The sequence below is a fragment of the Numida meleagris genome, chromosome 4 (assembly GCF_002078875.1).
Source record: "Numida meleagris isolate 19003 breed g44 Domestic line chromosome 4, NumMel1.0, whole genome shotgun sequence".
Lineage (NCBI taxonomy): Eukaryota > Metazoa > Chordata > Aves > Galliformes > Numididae > Numida > Numida meleagris.
The window spans coordinates 66309821-66333357 of record NC_034412.1 but is presented as its reverse complement, the minus strand read 5'-3'; the positions used below and the strand labels follow the sequence as shown (position 1 = coordinate 66333357).

The 23537-nt window shown below is 36.6% G+C and overlaps 1 protein-coding gene across 3 annotated transcripts in view; it reads right to left on the bottom strand.

The window, feature by feature from the left end:
• The window catches only part of BANK1 (B-cell scaffold protein with ankyrin repeats 1), a 142118-nt gene that overhangs the window by 92634 nt on the left and 25947 nt on the right, over window positions 1-23537 (bottom strand). For all 3 annotated transcript variants that reach the window (XM_021396059.1, XM_021396058.1, XM_021396060.1), the window contains exons 3-5: window positions 9075-9223; window positions 7495-7633; window positions 5370-5512 (exon numbers count right to left, since the gene is read on the bottom strand). In XM_021396059.1, the coding sequence (XP_021251734.1) occupies window positions 5370-5512; window positions 7495-7633; window positions 9075-9223 (431 nt within the window). The remainder of the gene's footprint in view (window positions 1-5369; window positions 5513-7494; window positions 7634-9074; window positions 9224-23537) is intronic.

Sequence of the window (23537 nt, the reverse complement as noted above, 5' to 3'; positions counted from 1 at the left end):
ACTGGATAGCAGCAAATCCAATACTGAGTGAATAAATATATAGGCGGGCTTCAAGATAAACTAGATCAGAAATAGTATTTTTAATTTCCCTTTCAAGAGGTAGGGACATCCTCCCTGTTCCAAATAAAAATGAACAACAATAACAACAAAAATCAACAACACCTGTCTCTTACTACCTTTCCTGAGATGCCTGAGAAGCAGTTTCAAACAGAGCATATTTCAGACTGTCTTGCATATCAAAAGCCATCTCCTTTCAGCAAGCACTCAAGGTTATCCCTTCCAAGGTTCTCTGCTTTAAATACAACCAGATACAGGAACCTCTCCTTCCCCTTTTTATTCAGGCAGAAATCTGCAGGATGAGTACCCTGGAAACGTATAGCACTGACTTTGAATTTAGATAATCAAATTTACATGAGATGGAGTAAGTTCTTGAAATTAGAAGAGCACACAATTTCAGAAACTCACAGCAAAACTTTCAAGGTCATAAACAGTTACTTGGCTTACCCAGATCTAGCGAGCTCAGCTTCTACAAGATACTGAAAATAGCACTTGTGACCTCCCAAATGGGCCTACATTGAATTAGAACAATATTTCTTATGCTTTAACAAGTCTGCCTTCCAATGACCAGGCTATCCATTCCTAGGAATTTAAAGGCAGGCACAACATCCTTCTTATACATGGTTATCACAGTGCAATTTGCTTCAAGTTTTCTGCCTCAAATTTCTTTCTCTTCCTCCAGGGATCTGAAATCTGAAGGCTCAAGCACATGACTTCGAAAGCTATCTCGTAAATTGAATCATAATGACTAGATGTGCTCTTCTACTCTACAAAAAAGACACGGTAAGAAAATCTAGTTTAACTGTTACAAAAATATGTATCCTAATGCCTTTCATCTCACACATAAGAAAGCCTGTCCCACTAGTTATGTGAAGATAATAGCAGAAGTAACGTTGACACAGAATTAGCAACAGGACCACTCTGCACTATCCAGCTAAGAGGAAAGTTTCACAACAACAGATGGGTCATTAGCTTCTTCTACCAGGAAGGAATCTAGTTTAGAGACCTTACTCATTGCTGCTCCTGAGCTGCATTTATGTATTTTGATATGCCCTCTACAACTCCTCTACAGGTCTAAAGACTTAGTCTTCCCAAGAAATCCCAATTATACTAGGCACCTCAAAATTCACTCTGAAAGGCCAACAGGAGTAGGACAGCATACAAAGTTACGCATGCTGCAAGGGTTAGCACTGAGCCAGTCAGAAATTTGAGAAAGCCCAAATTTTATCTGAAAACAAATTTAAAACATGGCAGAAAAGAAGTAAAAGCACTCATCTGTCTGTGCACCTGTGGGCATGCTCTTCTTTCGAGGAGCCACTCAGAATTAAGCCAGAAAGTTTCTAGACAATTCTTCCTGTCCTCTCTAAAGCAAAGCCAGCAGCTCTCTACAATTCCCTTCAATGTTAGTCCTCCTGCAAGTGGTACAACATGCCCCAGGGCTCTCACCAGAAGCCAGCCCTTATCCAGCACCTGCCCTTGGGGAGGAGGTACTATCACCTGCCCCCTTCTCAGAGCAACAGGATATAGCTGTGAAGAACAGAGCAGCCCTGAGTGCTGTGCATCACACCTGGGCATCACACCAACAACTTTCTTAAAAAAGGAAAGGAGCAAGCAGACTTTGCTACTTTAGTGAATGAGATGACCTATGTTCTTTAATAACTGCTAACAAAGTCCTGAAAATGTGTGCCACTCAAACAGCATACAGACAGTAAATTAACATACTTTTCACTGGCTTTAGCAGTACTAACAAGGTTACATTTACATAAAGACGAACTACTTCAGTAGTTCTTATGTATCAGATACTGCTTTACATACATTTCAATATATTACTTCTACCAGAGAGCAAGGGCTAGGGTTAGGGGCAGGCACTTCTCATAACTTTAGCTAGTGATGGAATATGGAGAGATTTCATATTTAGAAGAAAAGAAATAAACATTCTAAAATAACAGCTACTGATGTGGCATAGAAGATAGCAATACTAAAAAAAGTTTCAAAGGAAGTATCTTAAGGGATCAGGTAAAGGTACATATGTAATATCTCCACATGAGTCATACAGCTATTTCTCGTGAGTTTTCATAGAAAAGGGTGCAGTTTATTTTCATTTTTCTTTTTATCAATAAACGCTGTAACTGGAATCTTGTTTGATGACTAGGAAAAAAGATCTCAAAAGCTTTTTGAGGTTTTTTGTTGTTGGTTTTTTTTTTCTTTTTTTTTAATCATAGGCCTTCAGAATTGTATTATTCAACCAGTGCTTCTCATAAAGATTTTCTGAATCTCTCTGGACATTCTAAGTCACTCAAACTACAATGAACCTATCACCTTCAGTAATAAGGATATGACCTTAGTTTCCTTTTATTGAAAACCTAACAAACATGTACCAAGAAAATCCCAACACTAAATAATTGAATCAATAGTTGCATTTGGTAGAAAGTCTGAGAGAAAAATCAATACAACATGCATATCCAGCAGAATGTTGAAATGAAAAGTTGCTAAGAAGTTTTTAAAAGAAGTTTATTTATGAATTATAAAAACTTTAACATCACTCTGTCCAGCAGGTTATGATAACAGCACAAACTCCTTGGGAGAGTTGCTTCAATGCAGAACTACATTAAAGCGAGAAAACAAAAAAGTGAAAGGCCTTTTGCCTACATCTAGCCCCATGTGTTCTGATAGCGTGTTCAGAATTATGACTCAGTTATAGCAATCCCAACTCTTCCTACTTTTATATAAATTTTCAGATTGCTTTCTTCCAAAGCTTTTGGAAAGAAATGACTTATTTTTACTCTATTTGTTTTCATACATTGTCACTATTTGTTTGGCCACTTAAAATGTCTTGCTAATGTTAAATACTTTTATAGATTCTTATGAATACAGAACATAGAAAATAACAATCTATCAGATGAAGCAAAGAATAACACTCAAAAAATGATCTGAAAAATCTTAGAACACATTTTCTCCTAACCATAACTACTGCTAATCTTTAATTCCTACCTAAAAATAAAAAAGAATTAGTAGGTGCAGCAGTACTATATCTTCCTGGTCTCCCAGTAAGACATATGAATTGACCTGACCATCAGTGAAAGGAATGGATAACTGTAAGGCTACTTGTTTGGTTTGGTTTATTGGACCAGCAGTTTATTGTCTGGACTTTACTAGGGGCCAAAGTGGAGAAGAGGGCAACAGTCTGAGTGTTGGTATCACCTCAAAGTTGCTGCAAAGGTCAGCAAAATAATGAAAGCATTTTACCAAAGCTGTTTATCTTTGGTATGCATTACTGTAGTAATTTCCTTGCATCACAGAATTTTAATAAGGATTACAAGCATTCATGAAAATCCTGAACTTTTCTTTGAACCACAGAATGATATTGCTTTGATCAACAATTGCTGTAATCTTTTCTATTTTATTTTAAATTTGTTTTCTATTGTGTTTGATTGTTACTTTGCATAGATAAACCATTGTTGCCCCAGGATACTTTTGCAAATAAGCTGACAGTCTCAAAGGTTTTAATTATCCTAGTTAAATAAAAGTTACTACTACTCCTGCTACTTGATGGGAATTCTAATTAGTACCAGGACTGTTTTGTTTTTCCTTGTGTGAACACATTTTTTAAGATTAAGTTAAATCATGTTTTGTAAATTGCATCTTTACAATGTATCTTATTGCCATTAAATCAGGTTTACATGAAGGCTTAAAGTATTTAAAAAGTCTGTGGAAATAGTTCAGCTACCCAGCCAGTTAATATACCTCACTCCATGGCCCAGTGGGTACCATTAAATACAATGACAAATCTTCCAGCACACATGCAAACTTACAGAAGAATTACCATTAGAGTACTTCCCTGCAAAGCAGCCATCATACTGTGTGCGTTGTAAAACCCGCTTGAGTATGAAAATTTTATCTGGTTTTCCAGTTGCCAACACAATGAAATTAAAACTGAGGCGTACAGTGCCTCCTCATTTAAATCCTTTCTTATTATCCAGATGAGTAAAGGCATGCAAATTTTTAAACATTCCTGATAAGTCATAACACTACAGCTGTATTTCCTAGTGCTATAGCTCTGCACCTAATTACATTTGCATTTGTACAGAATTTGAATTGCACGTGTCTTACTAAATATTAGGCATGCTGGTTAAATGAAGGGTCAGACCCCTGAACAACACAAATAAACCTCCATTAGAAATAGCAGGTGTGCCATAGGTATCTAAGTTTCCATGCTAGTTATATTTTTTAATCATTATGACACGCTTCTTATGCATAAAATTTTAAATAAAACCTGTTAGAAGCTTACTTCAGTGTCCCTTCTAAGGATTGATATTATAAAGATTTTAAGAATGGGCTTGTACTTAGAGTTACACTATCTGCCCTGTGCAATGGCCTGTTTGCTTAGAACAACAGTGAATTGTATTTAGAAACAATCAACCCCCATCCTGAAAAGAATACATATAATGCAATGCACCATTTTTTATTAATCCTTTTTTTTTTTTTTTTATGAGTATAATGCCTTAGGTGGTAGATAAGGTAGATTTGTCACAGGAAAATGAGACTGTCTGCATTGGAAACAGAGACTATTACTTTTGTTCTGGCTTTGCAATTACAATACAGACATCACAACAAGTCTGCTCTGGCTACACACCATGCAACAAATGATACTTAAGATTCTGTCCTTTTTTAATAAATGTTTTCTTATTACTTTTATGTGCTATTGGCAAAGGACGCTGCAGAGCACTGCAGTCTGCTGTGCTGATTTAAAATCCAGCTCAAAACTTGAATTCTTCTAAATATATGCAAAGAATCTGCACGACAACCAGCAAACCACATGAATGATAATTCAGCAGCTGTACATGGACTCTACATGAATAGCAACCTGATGCTATCCATGCAAGCTATGCCAGAAAAACCCTGTTTACTGGTGAATGAATAATAATCCTCCAAATACAGTATGTCTTAAGATTACTTGTTCCTATTGGTTTTACAACATTCTCAAAAGAACACTCAAGAGAGAGAGACATTGCTACTACGTATTGTTATTTTCATCCTCTGTAATGCAGGATGTTGTTCACTGGGCACATTCAGCACCAAAGATGTTTATAACACTCTAAAGAAAAACAAAAAAGGAGAGTTTTCACTTGCCTGTTTTATTTAGAGCTAGACATCTCAAAGACAGGCCTCACTAACCCTGATCCCATTACTGAACCATTATTAATTACTATGCAATCAAAATAAAGTCTTTACAGCACGGTGTATGTTTTCTTAGCTCACATTGGCACCTACATTCTATTTTTTTCATTAACTTAATGCAAAAGTCAACTTACCTGACAAGCAAAAGCTACTGGGTCAGCTACTTTCTGAAAGATGCGCTCAATCTCTTCTGCTGCAGAATAATACTCAATCTGTGCTGTGGTCTTAATGACACTCTCACAGTAGACATTTATATATACAGGGCCAGCAGGAAAATCTTATAAAACACAAATCAGAACAGCAGCTGAAAATATTTTACTATCCCAGACCAGAAATCTGAGAGAATGAATAAAAGCACAGAGGAAAATAGCACAGAAAATGTGTAAGATTTGCATTTCACTGATGATTTAGTGTGAGCAGCTTTTTATCCAGGTTTTTCAGTCTAACAATAAAAAGCTGACAAAAGAAAATACATATCTGTAGATCTGTATGAAATAGACTTATTGTATTGCTTCATGTCAGAAAGTAGATTAAAACTGTATACTTCCAATTTCCAACTCCCCCTTGTTGGACTGATGACCTATAATCAGCTTCCTTCTGTCTACAAATTAAGGAAAAGCTCATTTATTACAAATTGCAATTCATATTTTGAAACATTTCCCTAATTGCAGGCAAGGTTCTCAAAATTGAACTTGCACTAAATTGCAAAAAGTTGCAGTATAATTACTTCCATTCCAGTTGTTTACCTAGTAAAAGCAAAGGAAAGAAGCAAAAGAAAGAAGTAATGGAAAGAGGCATTTGTACAGTCTGTTACTTAAGTATGACTTGCTCTGGGTATGCAGCATGAGGTCCCTTCATTAGTACATTCTATAATTCACCAGTATTCATTGTGCCAGGCATCCTGCTGTACCATACCAGCACTAGCACAGTTCTCTTAAAATTGTAACTCTAACCACTAAAAAATGACAACCCTGCAAATGGAGAAGAGTAATAGGGCCAAAGAAACTAAATGAACAGAATGTTAACTCAAATCACGTACATGGAAAGCTGCCCATTTTTCTTGTAACATTAGATTAGCTAGACCCTTAGTATAAGAAGTTATTTCAAAATGTTTTCCAATTTTACAGCAAAGACTACACAGAAAAGCGTTAAAAACATATAAGAAGTGAAATAAAATGTGGGCTGCAGCTGTCTGCCACGCTTTTCATAATATTTCATTCACTGTTCACATTTTATTACTTCAGCCATTACTGAAATCTTCCCATGATCAATAACGTTCTTACAGAACGATTCTGGAAGACCTATGAATGGGGATTTAAGCTTTCCTTCTGTAAAATCCAGTTACTAATGAAAATTTACTGTTGGTGATGTACTTCCCATTAAGATCTCTAAAAACAGACGCTCTTCACTGTCACAGCACTAAAGAATTCTCAGGACACGCACAGTGTCTAGGTTAAAAATCATGCCACAGAGTTACCCAAAAGCAGTGCCAAGAAGCCTGTAGCCTTTATAATTTTTTTCTTCCTGTCTAACGCTGTATCACAATGGTTATAAAGTAAAATATTATGCAAGTTTCTTTGGGAATTCACAGCATGTAATAGATTGGCAAGCTACACTATGATTCCTTAGGTCATAAATGTTTTAATTTGTAATTCTCATCAAATGGATGAGTGTATAGGTGTGAGTCTTAAATTGGCACTATCTCCTGAGATAGAAGTTGTTGTTCTTCTGTTCCCTTTGTTTATCATTTTCCAGGCAAAACAGGAAAGCATGGCAACTAAAATTATGGATGGAGCAGCTGAAAAGAATTGTTAGAAACCAGCAGATCCAACTGATACAGAGAAATGACATGAATATGAACAGAGAACAAATAACTCCTATGTCAGAAAGAGATACAGCGTGAGTACAACCAAAGTTACTGCATTAGATATAAAATGAAACATTTCAGTAATAGAGTAATATGAAAAAGAGTATTAGCTTTCCATTTTATGGCAGTGTTTTTGAAGAATGTTAATCTGTGACTAATCGATGACATTTTAAGACTGCCACCTGTCATTTAACTACACAAAAACAATCTAATAGAACCTGGTTTCCCATAAATCACAAGGCTTTGACTCTCTGCATTATTAATAAACGTTCTGTATGCAAAAGCCATGTACAGGAAACACCTACAAAGCAGTGGGAAGTGAAACTACTTATAAAAAGTGAAGGGAGTAAAAAATTTTCTCTTTACTTAAAAGTAAAGAATTTTTTTCTTACCTAATGCTTTCATGTACTTGACCTTCTTATTCCAAGAGGCTGGCTTTGTCCTAATTCGTTGATTATCTGATATGAATTCAATTTCTAAAGTTTCATCATCTATTTCATCTTTCAACAAAATGAATATTTCACCAGGGTTCTATAAAATTAAAATATGTTCCCATTAGTCTTCATAAAATTATGCTGAAATTGTAAAACGCAAACTGAAACTTAAGTTGGAAGATAAGTTCCTTTTACCAGTACCTTCATGCAAAAATATCATAATACCAAAACATGCTGCCATCTGATTGTTATCCTTTGATATTTTATATGCAATAAATGACAATGTTAATCTCGTGTTTTAAATTCAGCTTACCTAACAACATTCTTAAACTGTACTTTAAACTCATATGCAAGTATTGCTACTTTTTCTATGACCATTCTACTGTATAGCCTAGAAAAATGACATTCAGCTGAGTGAGAACCTAAAATACTTAGAACTCACTTAAACTCTTAAGGCGAGCTGACAGGGAAGTAAGATAGAAGCAACAAATAACCTGAGCCTGTAGTTTTCTACTGCCTCCTGAACCAGAGGGAATGCTACTCTCCTAGAACTTTACTGATTTCAATAATGAAATAACGCGTGTAAGTCACATTTGATGCATAGATATAAGATGTGTGGATCAGTTTTAACAGTGCAAATTACATAGTCTTAGGAAGACTGAAGCAGAGAAAAAAAAACAGAGCAATCAAGTCATGGGATGAAGCAGTTTTCTTCAGCCTGTTAGTTGTTCTGCCTCGACAGGTTCACACTTCAATGATTCTAAGTAGCAGCGACACTAGTTTAAACTGTAGTGACTTACACTAATGTACTGTTAACATATATACAGAATATGGTATAAATGTTACATCATTATTTGATATTCAGCTGTAATCTGTCCCAAAGGGCTGACATATAGAATGGCCTTCTAACAGACAGTAACCAAAATATGTGACATTTCAGGTACACCGCAATCTCCATCTGACCATGGCCATTCATTTATATAAAAGAATGCAGTACTGGATAATGTACTTCCTTCGTTTACACTCTCACATATACTCCCACAGCAATCTTGACATAAAAAAAGAACACACAGGAACATTTCTGTCCATTAGGTATGTATATAAAAATATTTCTGATTTCATTTGAAAATTGGGCAAGGTGTGTGCACATAGAAGCACTCATTGCATAGCTCATGTGGTATCAGTACCTATGTATGTACTCATTATGGATTCCTCCAAAGAGACACTCTATATTCCTCCAGTAGTCATCAACTACACTCTCCCTTTTAAACTACAAGGTCCTCATGGCCGTAACATCTCTACCCAAGCTGCCAAATAAGTCTCATAGAAATAAAATCCCTCAGAGGCTATCTAAAAACTATTTTAGTTTGCGAATCTGGTGGCTGCAGCATGGATGTGAGACAAAACCAGAAAAAATCTGACTGCAGTCTCATTCTGGACCCTTATCTGAGATTTGTTTTCAAAACTGACGCAGTATGAATGAGGAAGAGAAGAACACTGACCTTTATCCCAAAGATTTTAGCACTCAAATACCTTACCTCACACGATATTCTCGCTGGAAGCACCAATACCGAGTACTCATTAGTTTCTAAGGTCTCAGAATGTACTTCTGTTTCAAAACCAAGATTTGCTTTTTCTGATACTCCTCTGGCATCTGATAAGTTAACGTGAGAGGTAGCCTGGCAATCTGAAATAAATGAGGTGAAATGAGGATATTGTTAACCATTCCAGATGAATAAAATGTGGCAACAGCATGGTTTACAACATATCAGAGAACTCACATGGCACTTCCAGCCATATTAATGGCACTATGTGAAAGCCTGGTCAAATTCCCTTTAAGTTAAATAAGGGAAGGTTTCACCCCTTAGAGAAAGAGCTGGCTTCTACATTCTTATCCTGCAATCTTTATTTATACCAATAGGTTCTACTTATATGCATCATATCACTAAAATCAAAGCGGGCATGGCATCAGCCAGTTTTGCTGTTTCAGTAGAATAAACTTTCTTCTGGTGGCATACACTGGGGTAAACTGAGATCTTTACCACTTCTGCTTTGCCTGTATTTAAAGAGGGTCATGCTACGCTCTTTACATTTCAACCCACCTGTCTCCAGGAAGGACTGTATGAGAACAGTAATACATGTGACCATTTAACTATGACAGCAGACACACATTTCCTTGACCCAAAGACTCCATAGTTTTTGCCTCCCGTTATGGACAAAAGGACAGATCTGAAGGTATACTTTTTTGTGTGTGTGCTGGATAGACTGGGTTTGGGCATGCTATGCCAACCATACAGGCAGCTTGTGACCAATTTCTTCTTTTTATATATGTAATAACATATATATATATATTACTTTTTCCTATACCACGAAAGGTCCAAAAGTCATAGTGAATCCTTCTCCAAATCACAGAGCTTTAATGAAGAAATATAAAAGAACTGACAACTGCATCTGCAGAGCTCTAACTAAGCCTGTGTTTTAGAAAAGCTATTCTTCACACTTGCTACAGCTCAGCTGCATCATTACTACTCCTTTCCAGACACACTATTACTCTGTACAGAACACTCTTGCCACCCATCTCAAAGGGCTTGCAGCAGTTCTTAATCACACAGGATTATCTAGCATATTGCAGTCACCTAGTTAGATTAATGATAACAACCCAAGCAGTCCAGAGTTTAAAAAAAAAATAAAATACTGACTGGCTGGTTAGTGAATATCCTGAGAGATATCAACAGTAGCTTGTACTGTTCTAAATTATGGAACACTTGCTGTCAAATACATTCAAGGACACAACTTTTTGGGCACATCTTTTCCTCTTGAATGGATGTAGAATATTAATATAAATTAGCAACGGGCAGAATACAGAACAGTAGCAATTTGGCTCTGCTCAAGCAAGTACCAAAGTCATTTTGACTTCTTTCCAAAAGAGCCCAAGTCACTGAGGTACGCACACCACACAGCACTCTCGAACAGCACAACACTCTCACCATTCAGCATGAGTACTGGCAATTTACAGTTAGCTTCCCCACTTCTTGCTTGTATTTATTTCCCCAAATGCATCAGTTTCTGATAGAGAATGCTCCCTCTCTTTACCAATGTTGCTTTGCTTCTAAAGGCATAGATTTTAATAAATTTCTTCCAAAAGAAATGCAACAGCTAAACAAAGTTATGCTGTGGAATGTACCACAGAAACTTTGGTATGCAGTGTCTGCTATAGAATTTTTTTTAGAGATGTGTTTTAATTGTTAAGGATGTTGTGGAAGAAAACAGTATCATCTGTCCACGTTTTGGTGAGGAAGTTAAATGTTCTGTGATCGTCTATAGTGGGTGGTTCAGTGTTCATCACCAGGTATGAAAATTACCCCAGCCTACTCCTGCTTATATCATCATGCTTTTACGGTAAAGTAATTGTGTATGTAAGTTATGAATTCAGGGTAAAAGCACAGAATTGTACACTCTGTACAGAAAAGTACCGAATTCAGATTGGTAAAAGTACACTGAGCCTACGTGCAGACATACTTAAAGAATTAAAGTGCAGAATTAAAGCACTTCTAATTCCCCTTGATTTAGTTTATTTTGAAAGTGAAATAAACTAAATTGAGCAGACTATTTTGATCCTGAATCTACACAGTTTGGTGCAGTTTAATCTGGCTCCAAACACTTTGGAGTATGTAATTTATTTGTTTATCAAGATCAGACTTCATTCAGCACTGCCCTTCAGGAAAAGAAAGACCTGTACCCTCACAAGGGAAAACAGCTTTTGCTTTGTGTATGTAGGATCCTGTACACCCGTAGTATGTACTTCAGGAATATTCTGTGTTCACTCAAATGTTATACTAAAGCTTGGAGAAATTGCTTCGGAAGACAACTCATATGAGATGCATGCTTCTGAAAATTTTTCTGCCAGTTTATGCAAAGGAACCTTGCAAAACAGAAACATTCTATTCTCATACAGACAAAATGAAAGAATCAAATAATAAATCTGGTAGGCAGTGGATTCATAGATGCCAGCCTTCTGTCATTTATCATTCTTCAAGGATTGTGTGGACACATTCTAATCTATGTTAAGTTCATGATAACCGCATTTCTACAGCCTGCATTCCACTGATCGACAATGACAGCAGTTACTTCTACCTTTTAATGTCTGCAATAATTCATCCAGTGAAGTCAATACTAGTGCTAACAATTTGATTCGAATTAGGATAACATTTTCTTCCCACAGTAATTGTTCTTCATATTTTTTTTTTATGTATAGTGACATTTAACTACAATATCATGACTCCAGTCCACTCAGAATTGGGACTGCATTATTTTAGAGTTTGCACAAATTATTAAGAAACGTGTTTTTTTTTTTTTTTATATCACAGACTTTGATATTTAATAGAATGAAGGATTCTCCTGATGACTGTGAAAGTGGTTAGCAATTTATTAGCTAAAAAAAAAAAAAACAACAACACACAAGCAAGACCTCTTTCAGTAAAAGTCAGGCCTACATTATATATGCGTCAATGAAAATGATGAGCAGTAGTCTAGGAATAACAGGGATCTATATCATCACTACTGTAATACATATAGACATCTTTTGTGTTTACTGTGGGCAGAAGGTGGTGTTCGATACAATGGCCTTCTGAGCACTTCAATCTTGGACATCTTCACAGGGAATACTCTTTGAACTTAACCAGAAAGCGATGGCCAGGGAGCTTCATTGATTGCGAAGACTTTAAGAAAAATAATCATTTAACAAGAATTTACAACTGTAGGTGAAGATTATCTTAAAAGAAACATAAAAGGAAAATCATTACAATCCTGAGATACCTAAAAGAGAAGATACATTAAAGGATAGGTGAAGCTTGGTAAATGTGTTCCTTTAACTTTTTATATTAGTGACCTATCTGTGAGGTTCTTAAAATGTAGCGGTAATGATTGAAATAATGGATCATTAAAATTGGACCCTTTCATGTAAGATCGAAGTATAAGAAATTAACAATTACTAATGATGCTTAGACAGCACTATGAGCTAGAAGCTAGAAAGAAAGGAAAATCCATTATACTCTTCCGTTCAGGACAATCCTGGTGGGAATTATCATCTAATACAGAAGACAATGCTCCATCTCCTCCGAGCTGTTTTTGTGGGCTTGCTTTTGACAAATACCTATCATCGATCACCTCACTGAAAGGATTGCTCTTCATTTGAAGTTCATCTTTAAGTAAACGTGATAAATACAATAAAAGAATACTATATTACTAAATTTATTACCAGTTATTTAATTGGGCATGGTACTGATGTTTTCAATTCTACTTCAATGCTCTCTATTCATTTGCTTAACTTCAATACATCAGTTTGGTATATTTTACACAAAATCTTCTGGAAAGCATTATTGCTTTCAATTCCACATTTCAAACTAAATTCATTCAACTACTTGGAAATTGCATTCCTTTGCATGCACTGAAATTTTCATGAAGCCCTGCTATTCTCTTGTGCAATTCAACAATTAATGCCTCACCAAGGCTTCTGAACAACTTCCACATCACATCCTATCTCCTCCCAAAAAAAGAATTCTAACTGCAAATACAGTCCTTAGCTTTCCCTATTGCATTCTATAACAGGATTATACATTGTCTGTCTCTGATTACTTGCTATGTGTTTTGAGTCAACAATGCATGTGACAGATCTGGGGTATTAAAAATAGCAGAAAACAAACATAAAAGATTTATATATTTTCTAAGGTTACCGATGGAATTATTTTTACAGCTAAAGTTTTGTTGGTTTTCCAAAAGCAGAACACCTGCTAGCTTTATGAATTTCAGTTCTTTCTTAATTCTTGCTAAAGCAATGTTAGCTGAAAAAATGAAACTGCCTTGAGCAAGGCGCTCATGTATCCCTGCATCACACACCAAATAAGAGGAGGAGAAATAAGGGCAAATCAGGTCAGGCAGATGACTTGGAAAAGAAAGGTGATTAAGGACATGTGGCCAGATGAAAGAAAAGACAGGGTGCTACAGTGTCAAAAGATTAAAGCGAAGAAGATTTTGGAAGAGCACTTAGACCAGATTCAGCAAGTGAAGTGTATGAGTTATCCAGTGGGATCACTCCACAGCACAAAGTGAGGTATGGGCAGAGGTAGTCCAATGGTGTTCTGTGAGGCATAATTGAAGAGACTCATTTAAAATTGGCTTCCTTTCAGCTTCAAAGCTTGAATTCGAACACATGAGTACCCAGCAGAAATGAGAACTGAAAGGTAAGCCATAAGAAAAAAAAACAAAATAATAATAAAAAAACAACAAAAGAACACCCAAAATATGTAACCCTCTAAACGTAGAAAAATCAGGAAAAATTACATAGGCAAATCACATTTCCCTGCAATTCATCCTAATTTCCTAATAAGACAATAATTAAAATTAATCTTAAACTATGGCTATTTCTAAAGACTGTATGACCTCAGCAGAGAATGCAGCAGAGAAGGAATCAAAGCCAATTCTAACTGCTCTACAGAAGACCTGAGAAAGGCTGCGAGAAACATGGCAGCAGAAAATATTCACCATGCTGGGCATCATTCAGTAAGCCTGTTTTACTCTGTGTGAACTTGAGATTTATTCATCTTTTCTAGAAATCCTTTCTAAGATGCAATTTCAAAGCAAATTCCCTTTTCTCCCCTGCTGAAAAGTTTTCTTTTACTGGTGCTGAGAGAGGCCTTAGCTTCTGAAAGATTTCTAAACTCTCAGAAATTGATTAAACATACCCAAACGTATAAACATTTCCTTTGTTTATTTTCCTGTACAAATTCCAGACCAAGGTAAACGTATTCATTATTGAATGAGTGTTAAATAACATTTCTCTCTTTGCTGAGTCATCTCTCTTTTGCAAATACTCTTACAGTTATCTTTGTTTTTCTCAGAATCATTCTCAAGTCCCAGTTTCTGCTTCCATGGTCAAATCATTTTGTCAAAACCAGCAGCTTTCTGTGAGTTGGCCTATTTTGCCCACGACTCCTAAATGGTCTCTACTTTATTTATAGCCAACGATTTCTCTTGCAAATAAACCCCAACAACAGTTCCTTTAAAAGCTGCAAAGACCAGTGTTTCCTTTTCTGTGCATTCAGACTTGGTGTTAATGTCACCCTACCAGTGGATGGTGCTGCAATTTACATTCACACCTACTTCTTTTCCACAGCAGAGTAATTCCTGAGTTGTTTTCTTCTTCATTACATACAGGCAGACAAAGATTGATTTGATTGCAAAGACACATACCCACCTTTTTTGTATTAATCAGGTGTGGTTTTGTATATAATTTATCATTCCAATATAGCTGTAACCTAATGGAGCCTTTACAAAAGCATCCAAACAACACAGAAGTCATCTTTTGTGTATCCAAATTGCAAGTGAAGTACAAACAAAAAAAATCCTGCCATAAAAGAAAGAAATAAAAAGTCTACTAAAGTAGCAAAAACCCAATTTACTATGGATTTCTCAATCATCTTTACCTAAGAAATAATTTGTATGAAATTGCAGGTGTTTGTACATATACTTTCATATGATTTTAGATGTATATTCAGATGCAACCTAATACTATGACAGCTAAGTAGCTCCTAATTGGTTTGTGTCTTAGCAAGAAAAAAAAAAAGATCCAACAAACTCAGTAATCAGTGTTTTTAGTTTGGATGCATACATTTAGATTAGAGGCTTTTTAGGACTAAGTCTCTCTCTTACTGTATATAACTTTTTTGTGCTTCTTTTTACTGCAGTCAAATCTGTGATGCTCAGTTGCAGCAGGAGCAGTAAGAATATGACCGCTCAGCTGAGCTTTAGGCACACAGTAAGGCTCTCCCCAAGTTTCTAAGCTATTAGGCACACCAATTAGTTTGGAAATAATAAGTACTTGCCTGAGGTCATTTAGATGCTGAACAGAACTGCTGATGGAGCCCAAGCCTGTTACTTCCAGTTTCTACATTCCACATACTTTCATCCTGTGTCTCCACCTGAGAGAGGCAAACTGAAGTCTGAAGTCTGCCCCTCTGTGTACACCAACACTTCTCAGATATTAAAGCCTAATGTTTTATTAAAGAATCCATCCATCCATCTATCCACTTCAGATTTACTGGAGTTCTACTACTGTTCCATTTCTCTGTGGTTCAGCACGCACATATCTTTTCTCATTTCTTTTTCAGTGAAGGATTATACAGCACCAAACACTGTCCAAAATCCAAGACGTGAAGATATAACGAAAATGACAGAGATGAGGTATATTCCAGCTGCTGACTCAAGTTAACGCTGAAAATACAAGGACTGATAGAGGCCTCCAGAATTGGGAGTAGACTTCCAAAACCTGTCTGTCTCTTACGATGGCCCTGCAATGTCACTATTATTCTTAAGGGGCTACCTTCATCTGCCTACTGGCTCTATTATTTCTAAAATCTAAGCCTCGTACACTTGGCCTGGTCCAAAGAGCACACTGTACTTGGACTTGGAAGTGGCATATGGCTACATTTTGAATTATACATACATAAAAGAACACAGCTAAAGGGGAGCTTTTTCAAATTAAGTCATGCTTCAGGGAAACACAACAGGAAGGTCAAAACCTCAGATTTCAGGCTTAAAGATTTTGCAAACACCAGCCTCACAGAACTACAGGTGAACAGCCAAACTTCCCCCTTTTGACCATACCTGAAGCTATTCTCTTGATGAAGAATAATCCTTCACAGTTGTCAAAATTCAAGAAACAACATGGCTGAAATGTAATGAAACTGAATAGTAACTGAATCCTATAACAACTGCATCAGAAGAGCTGGAGGGGGAAGAGACACTGAGTAGCTGATATCCTCAGCCCTCAACCTATTCGAAGTACAAGATACGTGTCACTAATAGTATCCAAATATTTACTGACACAAGACAATGCGCTCCACACTACAGCATTCCTTAAATCAATCTGGTAACGGAAGCTACTGTGGCTGCAGCAGCTCATTTCCCAAATAGTGTAACTTGCTGATCCTATTTTTGACCTGAAAATTACACAGGACTTGCATATCTAAGAGACCGTGCATCTCCTCATGCCATGTTACCCAAGTTGTTGTCAGCAGAAAGACTCTCACCAGACACATTTGGTATTAAAGAAAAAAAAAAGTGTAATTTGTCAGCAAGACCAACTCAACATGGGATAGGTTACTTTTCAATTTACTCACATGTTTGGTATGAAATAGATAAAATCTATTGACCCTTAAGGTAGACTAAACAGCACACTGTTTCCGTACAAACATGATAAAGAACAGTATTTCAGACATCTGAAAACTGCATTTAGTTTCTAACTCTCGCTTATTTTCCTTTTGTTAGGGTTATGAATACGAAAGCAAGTCTGAGGTCTTTACCTCTTAAGATACTATCCTTTAATCCTACACCTCACTGGCAGAATACACACATTTTATTAAAATAGGATTTCTGATCCAAGTGTAAGAAAGAACAGCAGAGCAGAAGTACTCTAACAACTTTTTATCTCTCAAAGGGATGTCATCTATTTTGTCATTACGTGGTTAAGGATACAGATAACAGTACGCACTTATGTTAGCTTTGAGAACACGTCTGAGAAGGGTCAAAAGAAGGGCCAAAAATTGTCCAATGCTAAACTTAATGAGTAGTCAACCATTACATATTAATATCTTATTTCTGTGCTCAGCTTGCCCATCTACAGTCATTCAGTTAATTAGTACCAGGACAAAAAACCTTAAAGGCTAATGGTAATAAAGAGAAAGCTGTTTAACAGAAGGGGAACAACCCTTTTCTAAAGATGAATATCAGATAACAGGTATTTAAACTTGAATCTAGTCTTACTTTGCAGGTAAAATTATGAATGTTAATTTAACATTAAAGCATTCATACTTTTTAGCTATATAGTTACAAGACTATACGCAGATCCTAGTAAGATTGCTTCACTTCTCCAACTTTAGTACAAATTATAAATAATGATTCTTTAGAGAGTAGAAGATTTCCTAAGAAACCACAAGGGAATTGCTCAAAATACAGCTTTCTAGTAATAAGTGTCGACTTTTTTTTTTTTTAATACAGAAACCAGAAATATAGATACGTAATATCTGTGAGTGGCTAAAGAACTAACTTGCTCAGCTACAACCTACAAGGAATGAGCACTCACAAATTCATATCATGGTGATTAGCATTCCACAACTGGATCTTTTCCAGTACTCACAGATACCAGCAAATCAATTCTTTTCACATCTGCTTGTAGCTCATGTTTCCCCCAAAGGATCGCAGTGATCATACTGTTTTTCCATTTTCCAATGCATTCTCTGACCTTTTCCCTCAAGGCCTTTCACAAATCACTTCAGTCAATCAGTTCATACTGATTGTTAGTGCTTTCTTTTTCCTCATCTATCTTCGCTTTATTGGAGATACATACATATATACATATATATAAAATAAATATAAAATATATATGTATATATATAATTTTAATGTCCTGCCATCCACTCACTGCTCTTTCCACCCTTGCTGCTTTAGATTTCCTATTTAACCACCATACTTGTTTAATTCCTGATCAACTCTAAATTCCATCTTTTCTCAGCTTGTCTCTACTTTTGCATACCTGTACACTGGAAGCACGCTTCAGATTTCCACAAGCCAATCTCCACTGAAGATCTTACATAAAATGCTGTTGTAAGGTTCTAGCAAAAAAACTGTCTTGATTTATAATTTCTCCACTGATATTGCCACTTTTGTTTTGTTCCATATATACAACTTAGCACTTCATACCTTCTTGTTAGAGAAAAGCAGGACTGGATACATTTTTCACAATTTATCATAAGTCAAATCCTGCCTAGCTGTCTGAAAGTTCTCATAGTTTTCATATAGCACTAGCACTGTTTCATTTGCAGTTGCCATCTTATGTTTCTTGGCTTTGAAAAGACTGACATGCTAAACTTTGGAAACTGCAATAGTGTCTCTTTTTGGGGTGCTTTTCCATCTGAAGTTTTGCAGTAGTATGAAGACAACTGCTCCGTGCTGAACCACCAGGAAGAAATTCTGACCTTTTCCTTGCTGTCATTCAGGAGTCAGTCTTCACCATACATACAGGGTACTATTAATGTAAATCTCCTTTCTAGTCAGCCCTTTCACACATCAAATCAGCTGAGAATCTCCTTGGTCCTCTAAACGATACCTAAACATCATTAACCTGTAGCTGCTACAGTTGAGATTGCTGTCTACTTGGGATCCCAAAGAATTGCTTAGCGATGAGCAGGAAGTAAGCTGCAGCAGGAAGGGAAGAATAATACTGATTTCATGGTATGGTATATGAATCGCCCAAAAGCTGAGAGCGATAGCAAATTGGCCATGGAAGGTGACAAGTTTTCAGATCTTTCCTTAAGTGCTTCCATACATTCAGTGTTATCAAGACAGCTGCCAAAAAGCTGACTGAGAACTGCAGTCCAGACAATTCCAGAACAAATGTGAAAATTTTTTGCTTTTTTGTTCAACTCATTTTATTGCAACATCAATCACTGAGCTGATGGAAAACTTGGACTCGAAGCTTCCCTTCAAGTTTCCATTTAAAAGCAGAAGTGGATTCATACGAAAGATGTGTCAGTGCTTAAAGTAGGAGCAGCTTAGAGAAACATCTCCGCAGTCCTTTCTCAGAATTCTGTTTTCTCTGTTTCCTTCCACACTGTCACTTTTCTGGGCATCCCAATTATTAATCAAAGGAACAGTGATGTCAGTTTATTGAGCAACTAGATGATGATCCGTAATGACAAAAAGCCTTCTTTATACCAACAAACCTCTTCAGTGCACTAAGCCACAGCACATTCAAAACAGGACTGAAAAAGACAACCTCAGAAATCTTGACAGTGGGTCTGTAGAGGTAAACATGCAGCTTTACAGCAGCTTTCTGCTAGAGATCACACCAGTACAGCTGCAATGTCAAGATAGCTGCTGCTGGAATGGAGGTGGGACCAAAAGAAGGTGGTTTAGCATAGAGGAATGGTTGGTGTTAAACACTCACTTTCATACTACACACACTTCAAAGACACTTCCAGCTAATTCTAGTCCGGACCTGTAAGGTGCACATCTGTCAGCACCTGAATTGCATACAGTGGGCTCCCCAAGTGCACTTTCCATTTTAATTTTATCTCAAAAGTATCCAAGACACATGTCCAAAGACTGGTCTGCACTGTGAACAAAACCAGGGTAAGCAGGAATGACTGAAGTATCCAAAAGCATGCGTGATTACTTGAAGAAGCTGAAATCCTAAATGCCATAGGTCACTATCATGTATATTGAATTCATGCTAGTAAGAAAGAGCCAGTGAGCTTGCAGCATCCTTTGGCCCTGACACCGTGCCAGGGAGACAGACCCCCAGGCAGTAATTTGAGTCCAGCAGTACAGAGCTGCTTTACCAGGATTTCTAAGGTAACTCTCACTTGTCCTCACAAGGACTGTTTCAAGCAGTAACTTGTGTTGAGTCAAAGCACTTCACAAAGGCGTCAACCCAGAAATAAAGCTGTTTAAGAACTTGGGACAGGAAACACATGGCACAGCTCTTTACTCAGAATAAGTGGAGATTTTGCCCTTCTTTTTTCACCAGTGAGATGTTTTAAGGGCCTTGACAAATGTAAATAAACCACAGTGGCAAATGCCAATAGGACCTGAAGCGTGGTTGCAGTGCTTCTCCTGGTCACTGGTTGACAGTGACTGATGTTGCAAGTGCAATGTAAGTAGAACAGTTCTATCTGAAATTTCAGATTAGTTAGCTCCCTTTTCACTGTAAGCAAGATTCGACATTTTGGGAAGAGAAAACAAAAGCTCTTCAGGGACTTCCTTTTTTCTCTACTCTGAAATTCAAGGAAAACAGAAAGCCCCAATGAAACTCATTTTCTTTCCACACTCCTCATGGGAATGCATTGGTACAGATGTGTGGGTGGATGTTTGAGAACAAGGCTTGTTCCTCTACACAGCTGTACCCTACAGTAAGCTTAGTTTACAGCCCTTCATGTCTGACAAGATGTAAGGGAACGAGTACCATCTAATCAAATAAAGCCACGACTCTTCAGAAAACACAAGGGGAATTCAAACTCATCATCTGCAAAAAATTGGTAATAGGATAGTTATGATCACTATTGTCAGAACCATTGTTTCACAGAACCTTTATTTTGCTGTAATGAACAAATGGACAAGCAATGTAGAACCTCAGAAATAAAGTAACACCAACATACTTATTTACACACTTTTTTTTTTAGATGAAATTTCAGAAGATATCCTAGATACAATATAAAGCTTTACAGCTAACCTGCAATCATCTGAGCAGCCATAAATACATCTGCAATTAAGGGGAGCTTGAATATGGACATAAAAAACATTGTACAGTGTTCAGTGTTACGAAAAGCCAGGCCTCAAAGTAGTACCCAAAGTAAAAGAAATACTTCACTTTAAACTTGCTAAATACTAGTACATTAAATAGTGACCAAATCAACTGTTTCAACAGCACTCATAAATGAGTTCTACAGAACATAACATTAGCAAATAATAATTCTGTTTTCTCAACAGAATTTGAATGGCATAGAAATGCCATTCAGTGGCATAAGTAATGCAACCACAAACTCAAACACAAAACAAAGTATCGAATAACTACTAATTAACTGAGTAGTATTTATCCTGCGTACTAATGAGAACAGGTTCTTGAAGGGAAAAAAAATGCACTTAAGTAATTAAAGGCAATCAATGCATAAGAACAAGGAACCAATTTAAAATCTAATAGTCTACTTTTTACCTGCAAATGTCTGACTTTTGAACATTTAAGCTTTTAACTGCAATAACATTTTCTGGATCCAGCTCCGTCATTAGGCCATTTAAATCAGTACAGAGAAGCCCTACCCAGCACAAAATCTCATACTGTGTCCAAAAGTTATCTTTTGCTATCCTACACTGATTTTTTTTTTTAGTATGAACTTAAACAGGTGCTACACTTCTTTTTCAAGGATAGGGGTTTGGTGTTCCCCCCCCTCCCCCCCCGTCGATTCAGGAAAACATAATCCTTATTTTATCTTATTTACAAGATGTTGATACTGACAAAGGAAATACGTCACGGTGAAACTACAAATGCTAGTGTTACAATAATACTTGTATACTAAAATATATACAAAGAATTCATTTCCAGAGGACTTTCCTAAATGCTTTCTAGTAATTACTTCTCCATAACTGTGGGAGATAGCCACAGCATAAAACCAGAGGAGAGTCAATATGTTCTTTTAAGGGCATATACAACTATAGACACACATAGCAAAATACCTGCTGGAAATCTTAAACCTAAATTACCTGTAAGCTTTAGAAACAGCCCCACAATTGCAACTGAAGTACAGACTGATGACTGTTTTGCGATAAGCAATACAAATTTGCATGGTGTTCACTTAAAACCTTGAAGGAACAGACTAATGATAATAAAACCGTTAATTCCTTTTGAATGTAAAAAATGTACAAGCTAAATAAACAACAGTAAAATCACAGTACATTGATTTAAATTAGCGTATGTTGTAGCAACAATGCTTATGTAGTATGAATTTGACTTCTATTAGCAAAATAAACTGCATGAACTTGTCTTAAACATTATTAAAAGACATGCACTTTAAGATACCTGTGCATTCACATTACCAGGTGTAAGCAGTTTTCATCCAATTAGTGTTAAATTAAAAAAAAAATTACATATATGATACATATTTCAGTATCCAAGAGTTCCAGTCACCATGCCTGGCTAGACAGATCAAAACATGAGCTACAAGATTTGATTATATGATAAAGAAATCTTCTTTGGATTTGGTAGGAATAATAAAAGAAGGAACAAAGAAGTTAAAAAGTAGCGGGGGCAGGCACTCTGAAAACTCTATTTGTGGTTGACACTCCAGGATGCTATTTAAGTTTCTCTTCTGGTTTGAAATAGCCAGGGTCTGGTGCCATATGAAAAAGACAGTAACACTTAGCACAAGATTTTTTGATAGCTGTGAGCCCTTACAAGCCCTATCACTGCACTGGCATTACAGCAATACTTCTGCATGTAGACGGAGAAACACTTCTCAAGAAGGCATGCTGGGAAAGGAAGGAAGAGGCACAGCTTTACAGTCTCTTCTACTGGAGCCTCCCCTGGCAGTAAGCTAAGCCAGAATCAGCTACTTAGCTCCGATTACTTAATCCCGTGTGTTCACGTAAGAAATCCTTACAACCCTGGCTTTAGCTTCTGCATGCACAAAATCATACTATTCACAAGCAAGCAAACAAAACAAAATAAAAAAAAAAAATCAGTGATTTTGTTTCCTCTTGGACTCTGCTTCCTGCTAGTGCTTAGTTTCATTTCTCTGTAGACTCCAAGAAAGTATCAAAATCTAGGTGAAATACTTTCCCTTTGAAGAAAATGGTAAAGTTTCCACCTAAATGAGGGATGCAACATCACAAGTCCTGCTGACACCCTAAGAAAATTCATATTGTCATCATTACTGACTTCTGAATACTAATGTGAACAAGATTTTACAGAAGTTGTGAAGCTCTGGATTCAAAATGTAAAGTACTTCTCCAGTATTCAGACATTATACTCAAAGTCCTGGTACAATTCCAATACAACGAAACAGGAATAGATATCATAAAAGCTTATTTGTCCTTTCTGTGATCTGCATAATGGAAATTAGCCCCATATTTGAGGTGGGCTAAAGTTTTCTGTATGTTAAGCCCTATTTTAAGCTCCTAGCCTGGTTGTTCTACATATACTAGAAACAAATACAAAATGCTAGCATCTCTGTACCCCAGTTATACTTCACTGGGTAGTAGCAAAAGCAGTTTTCTTCAAAATACTCTTCTTGGTAGTTAAAACTGCATACTGGTATGAATATTTATTTGTTAGCAGGAAGAAATTAGTGGCATACTGCTGTCTCAGGTAAAAGCCTTCCTTCTGAGAAACTTCCCAAAGCTGTCAAAGAATCTCAACCCACCTTTCTATTTGGGTTATGCTAATTAACATAATT